The 15,622-nt window shown below is 36.6% G+C and overlaps 1 protein-coding gene across 6 annotated transcripts in view; it reads right to left on the reverse strand.

The window, feature by feature from the left end:
- The window catches only part of BIRC6 (baculoviral IAP repeat containing 6), a 174,355-nt gene that overhangs the window by 65,221 nt on the left and 93,512 nt on the right, over positions 1-15,622 (reverse strand). For 5 of the 6 annotated variants that reach the window (XM_032102542.1, XM_032102544.1, XM_032102545.1 and 2 more), the window contains 6 exons: positions 12,183-12,963; positions 11,141-11,284; positions 9,321-9,450; positions 5,801-5,932; positions 3,320-3,487; positions 611-784 (listed from right to left, as the gene is read on the reverse strand). In XM_032102542.1, the coding sequence (XP_031958433.1) occupies positions 611-784; positions 3,320-3,487; positions 5,801-5,932; positions 9,321-9,450; positions 11,141-11,284; positions 12,183-12,963 (1,529 nt within the window). The remainder of the gene's footprint in view (positions 1-610; positions 785-3,319; positions 3,488-5,800; positions 5,933-9,320; positions 9,451-11,140; positions 11,285-12,182; positions 12,964-15,622) is intronic. The other variant, XM_032102547.1, reaches the window with a different exon arrangement.

Genomic DNA, 15,622 nt, shown 5'->3' on the forward strand with positions numbered 1-15,622 from the left:
ATTCCTGGGATAGACCTCCTCCCTTCTCCAGCAAGTAGATAGTAAGCAATTGGCAAAAGTATTACCAAGAAATATATCATATTATAAAATGTTAAAAACTGATACATGTTTTTATAGCTGGAGTTATAAGACCTGCTTAGATGGGCTTGAGAGAAATCCCCATTTTCAAAGCAGCATTTGGTACCTAAAGCTGCCACAATAAAAAATTTCCCAGGCTTTTCTAATTCATATGGTTTCAAAGAGCTCCTGTATTACTTAATCTGCCCTGGTTATCAGCACAAACACTTACTAGAGAGAACTGATATACATGTCAAGAAGTAAAATATACTGTAACTATACAATCATAATTGTATCACATGCAACATTACAATCAAGAAAGAAAAGTGAAACCAGAACAACCATATTGGAGCATCTTATAGATACAATTTAGATAGGCAATGAATTTGTACTTTATTGTGAAGTTTAGCTCTTGTCTAGAAAAGAATAGCTCAGGAAAATCATCCAAGAAAATACAGAAAACTCCTCTTTCTCATCAAGAAAATCAAAGCAATTTTTTTCCCAAATAAAAACATTTTAAAAAGGAATATAGCAAAAAAGTAAGAACACTCACCTTTTTCTGTGTGAAGACGTTTAAATGAGTCTGTTTTTGATAAGCTTGGATCTGAGATTACTTTGGAACCAAGTTTAACTGTCAAATCTATTGATCGGTATCCTTGAGGGAGTTTACGGTCATACAGCAGAGTCAGAAGCTGGGCAAGTGTCATTTCAGCTGGTAATGGCTGACCTAGACAACAATGGCATCAAGTCAGAGAGGAAAATTCTGATTGGGTTATTTTAACATACATATCCAGGTCCTGTTCATTACCTGCACCGCAGATGCCAAATAGACTAAATATTATCTGGCTCCAAACTAAGGCCTTAATTTCACCATTTGTCCTCTTGGGAAAAGGGGCCCCATCAGTTTGGAACCAATCATCAAAAAGATCTATGCCAACATTCCCTAAGGCAGCTCTGTGCTGAGAGCACAAGCATTTGGCGTATTTAGTAAATGGCTAAGGCTGTAAATTGACGTGCATTTTAAGTTGGTACTGGCTGTCCCCTTCTATTAAACACCACCTATGCATCACCCTTGGATTGTGGGGGCATAGAGGTATGTGTGACCCAAAGGTAAAATGAATGGTACTGGAAGAAGTGGAAAACAAAGAAACCTGCAATTCTTTTTCAGTCCTACTAATCTCAAGCATAGCTCACTACTCCTGTGTCAAGACAGCAGAACTCAGCAGAAAAAATAAAAAAAGAAGAGCACTGCCCAGGACTACTTTTCTCCACAGCGATGTCGACTTGAAATGCACATGCAATACAGTCCAAACTGATTACTCAAAACTCAGATTTTGGCCACTTTGTTGGTTACAAATATGTTCTTCCCTGAAATTACAAGCTACTCTCAATGCAGAAAAATTTTGCCTGACAACAAGTAGATTTACACATGAAACATTTTAGAGTTGGATCATATAATAAATAGCATGTCCATTTCATCTTGACTGTATTTAACCAAGTAAAACAACACCCAAGAGTTCTTCAGTAACAACCTGTTTCTTCAATTGAAGATTGTGTCTTAAGAAAAACAAAAATTAAAAATACCTTGCCGTTGTACAAGTGAGTAAGTTTTCTGCCCTTTTTTCCCCATCGCTGATTTTCTTTGCATGGCATATTTTTTTGTAACAACTGTCTGCTGTGCAAGACACGACCAGATAACAAATACAGAATGGTCTACACGACCATCACAAGACAGCTAAATACTGAAAACGGGCACTGGGTTTTGATCTCATCTCCAGAATACGACTATCACAGATTATCCTGAGTTGGAAGGGACTCACAAGGATCAAAGTCCAATTCTTGGCCCTACACAGGATAGCCCCAAGAGTCACACCATGTGCCTGAGAGCATTGTCCAAACACTTCTTGAACTCTGTCATGCTGGCGCTGTGACCACTTCCCTGGAGAGCCTGTTCCAATGCCCAGCCATCCTCTTAGTGAAGAACCTTTTCCTAATATCCAGCCTAAATCTCCCTGACACAGCTTCAGGCCATTCCCTCACATCCTGTCACTGGTCACCACAGAGAAGAGATTGGTGCCTGCCCCTTCTCTTCCCCTCATGAGGAAGTTGTAACTGCAATGAGGTCTGCCCTCAGTCTCCTCTCCTCCAGACTGAACCAACGAAGAGACCTCAGCCATTCCTTATACGGCTTCCCCTCAAGGCCTTTCACCCTCTTCATTGCTCTCTTCTAGATTCTCTTTAACAGCTTTATGTCCTTTCTATATTGTGCCACCCAAAAGTGCCCCCAGCACTTGAAGTGAGGCTGCCCCAGTGCAGAGCAGAGCAGGACAATCCCCTCCCTTGCCCGGCTGGCGATGCTGTGCCTGATGCTCGCCTGACCTGCCTACCCCTCTGGAAAAGCCTGTAACCATCCATCATGGCACACCGATCACAGGACTCATCCCACAAGGTTTTGCTTACCAATTTTAGATATTTTAATCCAAGTTTGTGATCCTGCCAATAATTGCCAGAGGATAGCCCAAAGCTGGTAATTTGATAGTAAGTTTCAAATTTAGGGGTTTTTTGGGTGAAAATTACTTTGATCAGAAGTTAACCACCGAATTCCATTAGCTGGATCCAGACAAGAAGCTGTTTGGCATAATATTGAAGTGTTTCACCCATGTTTCTGTCCTTTATTCCTGATCTAAGTCACACCAATTTCTTTCTACGCAAGAGAGCCTGCCTACCTTGCGACCAACTTGGCAACCTTGCCATACTGTATCTGATACACATGGAACATGACTAACTGCTTAACATGGTGTTGCTTTAAAACACAAATGTTAGGGAATTCAAGAATATTCCTGAACTGGCAAATCAACCTTTCAGAGAGCAATGCAAGACGGTTGCCCATTCAGAACCTCAAGTAATAGGGCACTGGTACCAGTTCAGTTCTGCCTTGCACATGGAAGAAAACCTAAGCCACCTTACAAACCCACCCTGCTTTCATTTGTGAGTGAAAATGGAAGTGTTTTGAGAGGTTTTTTTAGGAACGAGGTACTAAACTTCAAGGGAGATCAACATAATTGCTACTTTTTTCAAGCTGCTATGATGCTACAACACTGCAGTTGCTGATCCTAAAATTATTTCTAGTTGAAAGCTGTTACCAGCCCAGAAAGGTTCCACACTTCCAAGATGCTAATGCCCATTACCATTGTAACTGCTTCCTGATCACATATCAGCCACTGAAAAATTTTTGATGTTTAAACTGTATTATTGAAGTTACCTGGTAGTAGCTTATGGTATAGATGAAAGACTGGAACACTAATGGTCTTGCTGGAAGATTCTCCTCCTGAGGAAGAAGTACCAACTTTATCTGCCATCACTCTTCCTCGCCTTGATGGTGGACGTGGCGGGGTGGATGAAACAGCTCTTTTTGACTGAGATTTCAAACCTAGTACAGAAGTAAAAAATTTCAAGTTGTTCTAGTATTTAATACCTTCAGCCAAGATACAACGTACTCAAAACCTTCAATGATAGAAAAAAAGTAAGAACTTAACCTCACTGGCTAATTAAATACCAGAATAACATCCATGTATAAAACATAATGAATATAATTTGAATATAATCCCAGTATTTTTAGTTAAAAGGCTGTGCATTCTCCAAAGCCCCAAACATAAACCAAACCATAAATAGACCATACCATGCGTGAAAAAAGCAAAAGCTATTCCAATTATGCTCTTATTAAAGAGAATGTCTCACAGCAAAACTTTTTTAGGGTGTCTTTTCACCTGAAAGCAAGAAAGGCAAAATCTTCCAAATTGACAGACATTTCAGCACAGACTACAGATAACAACTGCTTGTCTGGCCTACAAAGGCGACTTTAGCTCCAGTACTGACAGTACCACATGGGATGAAAAGTGTCTTTAAATGTGCTTTTCAAGTTCCCTAGCCCCAAAACACTTGAAGTAATCACTACATGAAAATTAGGAGGTAGAATAGCTGCATGAAAGCTTACTGTTATTACACAGCAAGACTGCCTTATCTTAAGACAGCTTAAGCTGACTTGAGGTACAGCAAAATTATACTGCAATCATGTACCCTTCTGTGCAGGTGAGAGACCAAGGTAAAAAGCCAGCAGGTCAAGATACAAAGACAATTACTAACTTGGACAATTATTATCATTGTCCAAGAGCCAACACAAAACTAACAACATCCACACTTCAAATGCTGTAATACACTCTGGGTTCAGCTGATCATTAGGAACAGCTCTAATATGCAAGACATTGTCCAATAAACTCAGTACACTAAACTAGCTTGCCTCAGGAAGACCAGGCTGCAAATACCATCTTCTCCCTTTATTAATTTTACGAATAGGTAAAAAGTTAAAGACTTTTAACTTCTTGAGATTCTGAGGACACTAAAAAACCCTCAGAATATATATGAAAAAATAATGACAAAAGACGAAAATATTTGACAAACAGGTAGTAAAAACAAATGCAAATGAAATAAGCTTACATTTAAACTCTCTTGCTAAATTGGAGAAAACTGGAAATAACATCAGAAAAAACTGAAATCTGCTTCTTTATAATAGAGAATGGGCTATATCACGCAGTAGGATGAGCAATGCAACTGGAATGACATGGCTGACTATGCTATGCCCTATCTTCAAGCCTGGCATAATATTTTTGTTTCTTTCCAGATTTTTTATTCATTTATTTATTATTAAACCTTTGACTGAACCTGTTAATACTTTAGGTACGACAAAAACATGTTTAACTTGTTTAAGTGGCACCTACTGTAAATGTCTTGTCAAATAAAGATGCTTTAATTAACACAGCTATGGGGTTTTAAATGTATACCAAGTTCAGTGAAGCTACTGGCCTATTCAACAATTGCTTTAAAGTTGCATCTACATCAAAAAACCTGAAATAAAAAGCTTAAGAAATATTGGTGCCAAAAGTCAAAGGAAATCAGCATCTCTGCTTTATGCTTCATGAAGTATGAACGAGCTTAAGGTACCTCAACAATGGCAGAAAGCTAGATAGAAAGGAAGTAGTTTGAAGTTCATTAATCAACTTCAAACTGAAAGACTAATGATTTCTACAGCCATCATCTGAACAGTAACATTTGTGTACCACTGCAAAATTACTGTGTTCAATCTATATCCTCTAACAATAGGTCTGCAGGAAAATGGTTTACATGAAAGACTTCTGAAGGTTTGACACATTACTTTTTATAAACTGAATGTTTTTAAAGAAACTCCAGTATTAGTTGTTTCCAAGTGGAATAACATGGTTTTATGCTGACATCTCCATCTGACAGTTTTTAGCAGAATAGCACTAGTTATTATGCAAAGTATGTGGATACATTTTATTTCCAAAGCATATTTTGGGTATAGAGGTGGTTAAACTCTGATGCACCAGCTCCTGCAAAAAGGTAGAAGTAATAATACCCACCAAGCTCCAGGTGTGTCTTTAAAAAATGCTGTAAAATACCCTAGCAACAGCTTCCATGAAGATATCACTGACACATACATGTAGGTACAAATTTGTCACACTATAATCTGCTAGAGGCAGTTGTTCCACCAGGAATCAATCCTTGCTACCTAACAGTCAGTTACATTAAAACTGTAGTACTGGGTACTACAATTTTTCTAACCATCACTAGTAGTAAAATTAATTATTGGTAGGTATTTTCTTCCACACACACACACTTTTAACACCAGAAAGATCCATTTTATAAAAGACAGAAGAGAAAGACATACCAGAAGCAACAACAACACTGTAATTGTCCTGAAATCCATTTTCTGCTTTAACTTTTTCTTTCTCTTCATAGTTCTTTTTTTCTTTATCTTCCTTCTGTTCATTAATTAGCTTAGCTGTAATACTGGGTGTATCTATATGGGGACAGGGGTCAGGGGAGGACAAGGACAAACAGAAAAAGAGAGGAAAGAAAAGCATTTCAAGATACTAAGTTGATTTTATTAGTTTCTAAGCTGTTTACAAGGCTATTCTGAACTACTTTAGTGTCTGAGTTCCAACACAGGCAGCAATAGTCTTGTCAATACCTATGAATTAAGATATTACAGTAAGTCTGTCCCCTTCCTCTCGCAAAACTCTGTTCTCTGACAATTTAAATCTGTAACAGTTTAAAACCATTACTTGATGAGTCAAGTGTTTTCGCAATAAAAAACCCACTAAACCACTGCAATCAACCAAAACTGAGATTAAGCAAAAAATACCCATCCAAACCCAATGAACCAAAACACCACAAAAAATCTTGACAAAACAACAGCAAAAAAATCCAACAAAAAAAGAAATTCCAAAACTTTTTTGGTTTTTAATGACAGCTGCAGACTTTTTAAAATAGGCTCTTGTATTTGGGCCTGGGTATCTCATGTTACATACTGATCCAATTTCAAGCAAATTCTCTTCCTTTGAAATTGGAAGATGCCTAAAGTACATTACACAACCAAAACTTGAGCTGTTTGCTTAAGAGAACATTAGATTACTGCAGTTCAATCATTTTGGTTGAATCATTAGTGTAGATCACAACTGTAAGTAAGTTATTAAACCTAATCTAATTTATTAAATCACTGATGATTGGTGACAATGGATTATTTCACACCCTGTATGGTACAACACTGGCACCAAAATGGCCAAGTAATTCTCTAATTGCTGCTGAGTAGTAACATGCTTCCACATAGCCACAGCAGCTTTAAGTTATAACCAGACTCAAGCCTAGAAGTACCATGCAGCTACCTTTAACTGTGTGTCACCTGTGGGTGAGGTGCTGAAAGGAATGTGGTTTGGCTGCTTGGAAATATGATTTGTGCCTGAAGACATTGGTTATGTCTGTGTCAGACAGCAGTGGAGACTAAAAAAAGATAGAGTATGAAACTACTGCCACTTAGGACTCAATATTCACACACATACATTCTCTCTATGTATACAAACACGTGTACATATACACGTGTACATATACAACACACACACATCTGTCTATGAAACTTTTCTAAAAAATTTCATCAGTACTATTATTATTACTACTACTATTATTATTATTAAACTTCTGAGTTGCTCTAGTTTTGTCCCATGGACTCAATGTCCATTTACTGCTGGGGAATTTAAAAATTATTAATAAAATTATTAAAGAAGGTTAAGCAATGGTATTTTAACTACTCAGGTGATACCCAGATTTGTTGTTCAGTTTTTCTGACCAAAAGCAGTAACTCAAGACTAAGGTGCATGGAATACAAACCAGCTGGTACTCATCCTAAGCAGTCCTATCTACAGTGTACTGCGTATTTTCTTCCTATGTTGAAAGGATACAAGCAGCAGATTTATCACTGATTTTAGGACCCTTTTCTCCCCCTTTTTTTTTAAAGCTGGGAAAAAAAGTACCAAGTGAACATGCTTCTTGTGATTTATTTACGCAGAAAGTATGAGATGATTATTTTGAGACATTAACAGTAGTTAAGAAAAAAGAAGTTAACTCAAGGGACAGATTCTGACACAGGATCTTCATGACTTCCTATTGCTGTAGCGGTGACAGCAGTTTCTTTCTTTTCTCCCCCAGTCCATCCCTTCTCTCTCTCACCCCAAACACATCGCTTGGTCCTCTTATATCCAAGCCTTCTTTACTCTGTCCTAACCATGGACTTCATGGAATGCCATACGAGCCACAAAGCCAAGGTGTAACAATGCTGTAGCAAACCCCAAAGTTATGGTGCCCTCAAAGTCAGCATTTGACCATTTTCAATTACAGACATTACAGTTTACCACATCACCACCTTCTCCTTTCCAGTCCTTATTAGCACTGGCTATCAAGCTGACCACAATACACCACTAAGGCAGCTACTCAGTACAGTTTATGTCACTACTCAACAACTGATCCCTACCTCGAATGCAGTGACCATCCCACCCATTAGAGTAATGAGATCTTTGTGCAGTTTGTGGTCAGAAAGACCTTAGTCACATTTCACACATGACTCTCTGGACAGTAAATAAATATAGAATTCTATCAGAAAGAGTAAACTATTCCTTGATAAGTAAGATACAAGCATTTCGCTAGGAATAGATATTTTTCTATTAAAATCCTAAAACACATCCTGTCCTATCAAGTATTCTGTCAAATACCATTTTGGTACTCCTGTCAGCTTGTTAGGTATCATTTATTGCCCTAGCAAATTTGTTAGCAATTTCAGTGTAAAAATCTTCCGTAGATATAAAAAAGCAATAGTTCCTTTTAACTCTAAAAAGATCTGCCTCATAAACTAAAAGTTGATCTACACTGAGTTCCAAGAAAGTACACATTCAAGTAAACCCACTTATAAGAACATACATTCCTAGTCAGATGAATGTGCAACTAAGTGCACACCCTTCAGTGCACATCTCCCATACGGCAAAAACATAATTGCTCTAATGATCTTTGACTTTTCTTTGATATTACTAAGAACCACATCTTAAGAATAAAGAGGAAGTCCTGTATTTGTTAATTTTTTTTAACTAGACGTATAAAACTGATTTTTCATCTAACATGTCCAAATAATTTTTGCTCTATTTATTACTAGGGGAGAATCAACTTGCATCTTGCCTGGTTTTACCTACAGAGCTCTGGCATAGACATGACATCTTTGGTATGAATTCTACTATTTAACTAAATTTAAAAAATTATTAACCCTAATCTTTAACATATATTTCTGTTTCCTAAAGTATTAAATAAACACTAAAATTAAAGGTGCAATTCATTTTGTGATTAAGATGTCTACCATTCAGGTGTCAAAATCCACATTATGGTCTGCGAAGGCCTGATCAACACAATTCCCTAAGGAGAGGTTCATCTCTCAGTGTATATTCAAGTAGTATAACTGAAAGTACTGAAATTTAAAAAAAAACCAAATAAATTAATGCCTTAACATTATCCTCTCACTGTGCATAATTTTAAAATTAATATCTAAAAGTAAAAGATGCTTTTTCAATTTCCATTTAGTAAGCAAATGCGAATATTTATATAGCAGACAAATGTATATCCACAGAAATTAGATGGTGCCTTCATCAAGGTCCTTTTCACAGGACATACATCTGCACCTTGAGATATATCACTGAGTTCCAGGATATTTAACTGACAAAATTTGGAGAAATTTAATGAATGGATGAAAGACAGTGTATTTAAAGGCTGGTATTTGCAGTATCATTTGTATGGTCAAACAAACAGTATATGATTTTTTTTTAAACTGCATTTAAAAAAAAGCAAAGCAAAACCATGAACCATTCCAAACTTGCCTGACACACGATCAAGAACCTCTGCTAGAGTTGTTGAGACAGGCAAGTGAAGAGTACGAAATTTGTGTCCAGCTCCGTACATTGGATGTTGAATTACATGACTAGTTGCATTAATTCTACCTTTGTACAGCTGAAAGGGAAAAACAGTCAACATTTAACATGACTTCAACACTGAGAAATAAATTAAACCACTAAGTTCTTAAAAAGTCACGTCAGCTAACAAAGCTAAATTCTTAGTGTGCTAATAAAGAAAACGGACATATCCTTCACCTTTGGAGGCATACAGTAAAACTGTCTTAAATTAGGACAAGTTTAATTTTTTAACTCAAAATAATTTGTTTTGAAAGCCTACAATATTTTTAGGATCAGAAACAGTATGATACCATCTTCACTTTAAAAAACCCAATTATTTTAGATAGCTGTAATATGAGAGAAAAATTGAGTGCCTGAGACTTGCAATTATTCAGGAAAAGAAAACTTAACTCTGAAACTAAATATAGAAAAATAACAATATACTTTGAGTAGAGAAAGATGATGTTTCTGTATTACTCTGACTTGAGGAGGAAGTTTATTCTAGACTTAATATCTACTTTTTGTTATTATGACAGGTAACTAAGTCACTATTAGTTAAAACATTTCAAATATTTTACTGTAATGTATTTTAGGCAGCCCTGAAGACCTGTTTATTAATGTGCACTTATACAACCAATTTACTGTAGTGAATGCAGTAAAAAAATCAGTATTTGCCGACAATCAGAACTGAGCTTCTGAAATACAGTTTTGGTAAGAACTTTCCAAGATAAAAATGAGGAACCAATCTTTAAAAAGTTTTGTTGTTGGATATTCTAGAAGTATATACTGTACATCCACATTATTTTTAAGGATTGTCTTTGGATGCTATAGTAGGAATTATCTCAGTAAGAACAGACTTTCACAGCATTTTTAATAGCAGAAACTGAATTATGACAACTTCAAGACATTTTTTCTGCTTTTACATATCTACTAACAGCTTTCTGTAAAAATCTGTTGTATGTAAAACAAATAACAGAAAATTGATGTTACCTTCACATTATCAATGGATCTGTTAACAACTACTCAGCCAAGTTAAAACAAAACTTTTTGATGTTTGTGCTAAAACTGTATTTGTGCCTCCTTTTCCATTTTATATTATCTGATCCAGTTTCCCTCATATATCTCCTGGAGTACTTTACTTCTGAGATGCAGAAACCAAAGCAGTAAATATTTTTTTCTGGATGGCAGTATCAGATCTTTTAAAAAAACTTGTGGTTTCACCCTATTTTTTCAGTCACAGCCTTCAATGGAGAGCACTCCAGACATCAATTGTAATTCTGTTCCAGTGAAGCACGTGGAAGCATAAAGCATACTTTATAAATTAATTCACGTATTTGTCACTCAGTTTATTCATGGCATTTTGGCTAACTGCTGAAGGATCTCTGCCAATTTTGACTATGACCGATCCTTCATGAAACTGCTAAGGACTACTGGACAGATACTGTACCTATATTTGCTGCTGGTGTGTAAGGCTGCTACTAAAAATCCTTCTGTAAGAGAAATTTCAGTTGTCAGATCTTTCAGAAGCAGTGCAATTCCTACAAATATTGTGTGTTATCTTAACACAATGCCTTGAATTTTCTTCTAAAATGCTGTTACAATTCAACAGCACTTTCCTTTCCAAAATTCCATAATATGTACAGCAGAAAAAAGCTGCTGTCTAACATTTCAAAGTTGAATATACTCAGACTTAAGATTTAGAGGCTAAATTTATTCCACGTTTGCTGTACGGTATCAAAAATTCTTACTGGACAAGGCGACTGAAGAAACAAAGTCACTTTCTCATCCTCTAGCATCAGCTGCAAAAAAAGCCGCCTAATAAATCCTGAAATATTTCCAGACGTTGGCAGGTTGCCACGCTGAGGAGAGGACTGGAACAATTCACAGAGAACCTGAGAATGCAAAATGATATCAGATTTAAAATATTTCTATATTTAGGTCTCTAAAATATAGCTCTACACAGCCATAGGAGGCAGTGCCTGAGATCCACTTCCAGTTATCACACAAACCAGCTCAGAAATGAGCACCACTGCAGAAAATACCTGCAGCAAATAAGGCCCTTAATTTAAAACACTGACAACAGCATCAAAGTAATTGTAAAGATGTGGATTTCTCTGAAAGATAAAAAACTGAAAATAAAGTAGTTATAAAAACACCTTCTGAATCCCTAAAACAAACAATTCCCACGGCATAACGCAGTATTACTCCCAGCCATTAACAGAGAACTGACTCAATTTTTTACTCTACTTCTTCCTAGGGCATCATCATTCTTAATGCTGAAAAGCCTTTTTTTCATTATACTTGTATTCAGCTAGGTCTGCAAGGTTAATAAATGTGAGGAAGATAGCTGAATCTGCTCTAGAATGCCAAATGCAGAGCCATATTCTGCAATACGCTGTATTTCCTCGGACACAGGTTGCACAAGCAAACTTCCCAGGAAATCTCCTTAGGTTACTAAGGGTAAATATGTGTATGAAGCTTGATGTTCAAATTTCATTTCACAAACATTTAGCCCAAACCAATTAAACAGCCTTTTGGAGTTTGGTCTAAAGTTTATTCCTCTAAACCAAGAGGAATACAAATCTATACACAGGACTGGACAGCCATGCCAAAACATTTTTATACGTTTCAGACTCAGACCAACAAGCTAACAACTTTAATATAAAATTCTTCCATTCAGAGACAGCTTACAAAAACCCAAGTTATTACAAAGAAAGGTAAAAACCAGAAAAATTTCAAAGTTAGTTGTAGCTATTAATAAATTAAAACATTATTATTTTTCTCTCTCACCTGTGCCATAAGTCTCTGGTTATTAGGATGGCAAGAGATGCACTGTAGGAAGAACGCAACGGTTGCATTTTCAATTGCTGTCCGCTGCTGAGTGGTCAGTCCTGTGGTTACAGTTGAAGAAAGCAAGCTGGATCTTGCACTGGCCTGTTGTGCTGTCATATTGTGTCCTCCAGAGGTAGCACCAGAATGGCACAACAGGAATAAAAGTGCTGTCCACAATGGATTGACTTCAGAGCCACCTAACCAATCCTTCATCATGTGGCTGTTGCCAACTTCTGTCAGAAACCTGAGAACAGGAGCAACCAGGTCTGCTGTGATGGGCATTTTATTAAAGTGCTGTGGAAGATGATGCCTCCTGAGCCTGTCCTGGGTGACATCCATTGATTGTGCAGTGCAGTCGGAGCTAGAAGTATGGTTAAAGCAAAAACTAGCAAGACTTCTTACAAGCAGTGAAGGCAAACCTGAGTCCAGTAACTGCTTGATAGCTTCAGGAGACTGAGATGAGGCAGCAAGAGTAGCCAGGTGAGACTCTGTTAGTGCAAGAGGGGCTTGTGCGTTTTTAGAGTCATCTGTCAAAGATGAACTAAGGTCCTGCTTTTTGCTGTCATCGGTCATAGACAGTCTGTGTTGACACTGCATTGGAGGAGGAGTGATACCCATCCATCCCATGAGTAAGGAAAAATAATTTGGGTGGATGTGGCACATGGAACAAAGCAAACTATCGACAGCTTTCTTCAAAACCATGTTGCAGGGAAGAGACATGGACCAGTTAAATAGTGACCTGTAGAAGACAGGAAATCATATCAACACATAGTTTGCCACTCGTTTTCCCCTTTTTTATCATTGGTTCATACAACATTTTTGCACATTTATGATTTACTATTGCAGAAGCTGCTGTAAAACACTCCGTGCTGAACTCAAAAGCTTCTTTTGGATCAGAGTATCAGCAGGATGCTGATTACCCAAAAGGCATTTCTCAATTGTATGCTTAAATTTCTTTCGCCACACTGTATTTTAAATAGATATAAACCAACTTTTCTGGCATGCTGCAGACAAAAACCAGATTTCACTCTTTTGACAGTTGTCATACATCTTATCCATCGTTTTTAACCAACTGCAACCTCTTTGTGCTGTCAATTCTCCAAGCTGCAGCTATTAGGGTGACACACGTGCGTACATAGGCTCCTTCACATGAAGGTCTCAATTCTTTTTAAGAACTGAAAGTATTTTAACATGTTTCAAAATTTTTTAAAATCTCCCTTATTAGGCATCTTCCTGAAGATGCTGCAAAATAAATGAAAGCAGCAATGATTTTGTTGGTTGAACAACACTACCCTTGCTGTCCTTACTTGACCTAAACTTAGGACACAAGTTAAGAACAGAATTATTCCTCAGAGATTCTAAAATCCCACCTACCTTTGGCCTCACATCCAAGTACTATCTGTCTGAATGCTAATCCAAGGCATATGAGTGCAGAAGCTAATTTAGCTCCTGTTACTCAGCTTGAATTTCAGTAGGGGTACTTTTAAAGTAAAATGATCATTTCTTCACAGAGACTTGTTCAGAGTATGTGAAGTATTTTAAAAAAAAAGCTGGTTTTCCAAATTGCATTCACAGTACCTTGACACCACAGATGTTACATTATCTTAAAATTTACATACAGAGGTGAACATTCACTTCATGCCATTCAACACTAGGTTTTTAAATTAAGTTTGGACGTACCACCATATATTACATTTCCATTTGAAGGTAAGGATTGTTTTTCCTTCTTTTGGATGGACCCTATGTTTAGTCTAAGGGCACTCTAGGAACTCAAGAACCTCTTTGGGTCTAACCAAAAGTTGGATTTATCACCAGTCAAGAGAATGGTTGATAAAACCCCTCCCCAACAGAAAACTCATCTCAATGACTAAATGATCTATAACTTCTGGAAAGACAGTCACAATTTCCAAAAGTCCACATACAATAAAGCTACACTAAAACTCTTCTCCAACTGTATATTAACACAGTCCAACTGCCAAAATCTTCTGGATGAGTTCATGCTCTAGGAAAAATAAGTTTTTTTTCTAAATACATATTTAAAAATAACTCAGGATTAGCATCCATTGGCCAAAGCAAAAATACTGAAATGGAAAATGGGGATGATGGGAAAATATTTCCAAGAAAAAAGTGATTTATCACATGAAGGAGAAACTTGGAGTTATAGCTAGAATCCATTAATATTTCAAAAGTTACAATATCAAAGGAGATTATGGATACACATGGAAAGTTATTTTTAATAGAAAAATTATTTACCCATATAACTCTAGCATAAATGCTTTTATATTTATTAAAGAATATATTTTATAATTTGCTCCAGATGGTAGCTGATATGAGCTATAGCTTTATATCTGGCAGGAGGCAGGGGAACAGGGCTGTATTGTAACATGCATACTCAAACTAGGTACTTAAGTTTTATTAGTATTTCTATCATTTCTCCCTATGATGAAAACAACTCACTGTCCTCCAAAAGACACGAACTCAGTTGTGAAACACACTTTTATATAAATCTAATTGGGCTGTGCATATTTGAAAGTCCATTTTTATTAGAGTTTTTCCTTTTCAAATGTTAAAATGTATCCTGAAAATGTATTTCTGTTAAAAGTGTACTGCTAAAAGGACTAATTGACCTGCAATTTAAAATCCTTAAACCAATTCCCAAGATGAACAAGCTCATTTTGAATTAAAAATTATCCTTATCACAGTATCACTGAAGTGTCTTTGGAAATTGTCTTGCTTGTAGTCATGTATCTAAAGACCATAATGTTGCACATATATAAGAGCTCCACATGCTTGTACCTGTAACCGTAACTTATACACTTGCTGGAGTCTGAATGTTTGACTACACCTAAAGGAGACTGGTCATGGAAAAACATGAAGGTTTTCTAAAAGCAACAACAAAACCATGTGCAAAGATCCCTTCATTAACTGCATTTGTATTCAACAGTAAAAATAAAAGATGCTTGACTAATACTAGATACAGTAATTTAACAGCCATATTTCTATAAAACTCGAGAAACAAAGTTATATGGCTTCTCTTTTGTTTTGTTTAAACAGAAGACACAGTTAAGCAACATAAATTGCAAATATTAGATCATGTATTTCCATTTTGTGAGTCACTAAGAGTATACATTTGGTGTTTAGGGTAAACTTCTCTTTAGAATGCACCAAAATGAAGCAAATTCATAGCTTAAGATTCACTCCAGATTTTGTGCCTTCATTTCTTTCAGATCAGACTGGCCAGAACAGAAGTGGAAACTCCAAGCAAACATCTCCCACTTCTCACCTCTCAGCTATCAGTTACAGATATTGGATACTGTGACAAATAAGACAATGCTTCTATAACAGCATCCTAATGAAGATCACTTAGAAGTAATGTGAAAATTATTGCAAACAATTTC

The sequence above is a fragment of the Corvus moneduloides genome, chromosome 3, assembly GCF_009650955.1.
Source record: "Corvus moneduloides isolate bCorMon1 chromosome 3, bCorMon1.pri, whole genome shotgun sequence".
NCBI classification, from domain to species: domain Eukaryota; kingdom Metazoa; phylum Chordata; class Aves; order Passeriformes; family Corvidae; genus Corvus; species Corvus moneduloides.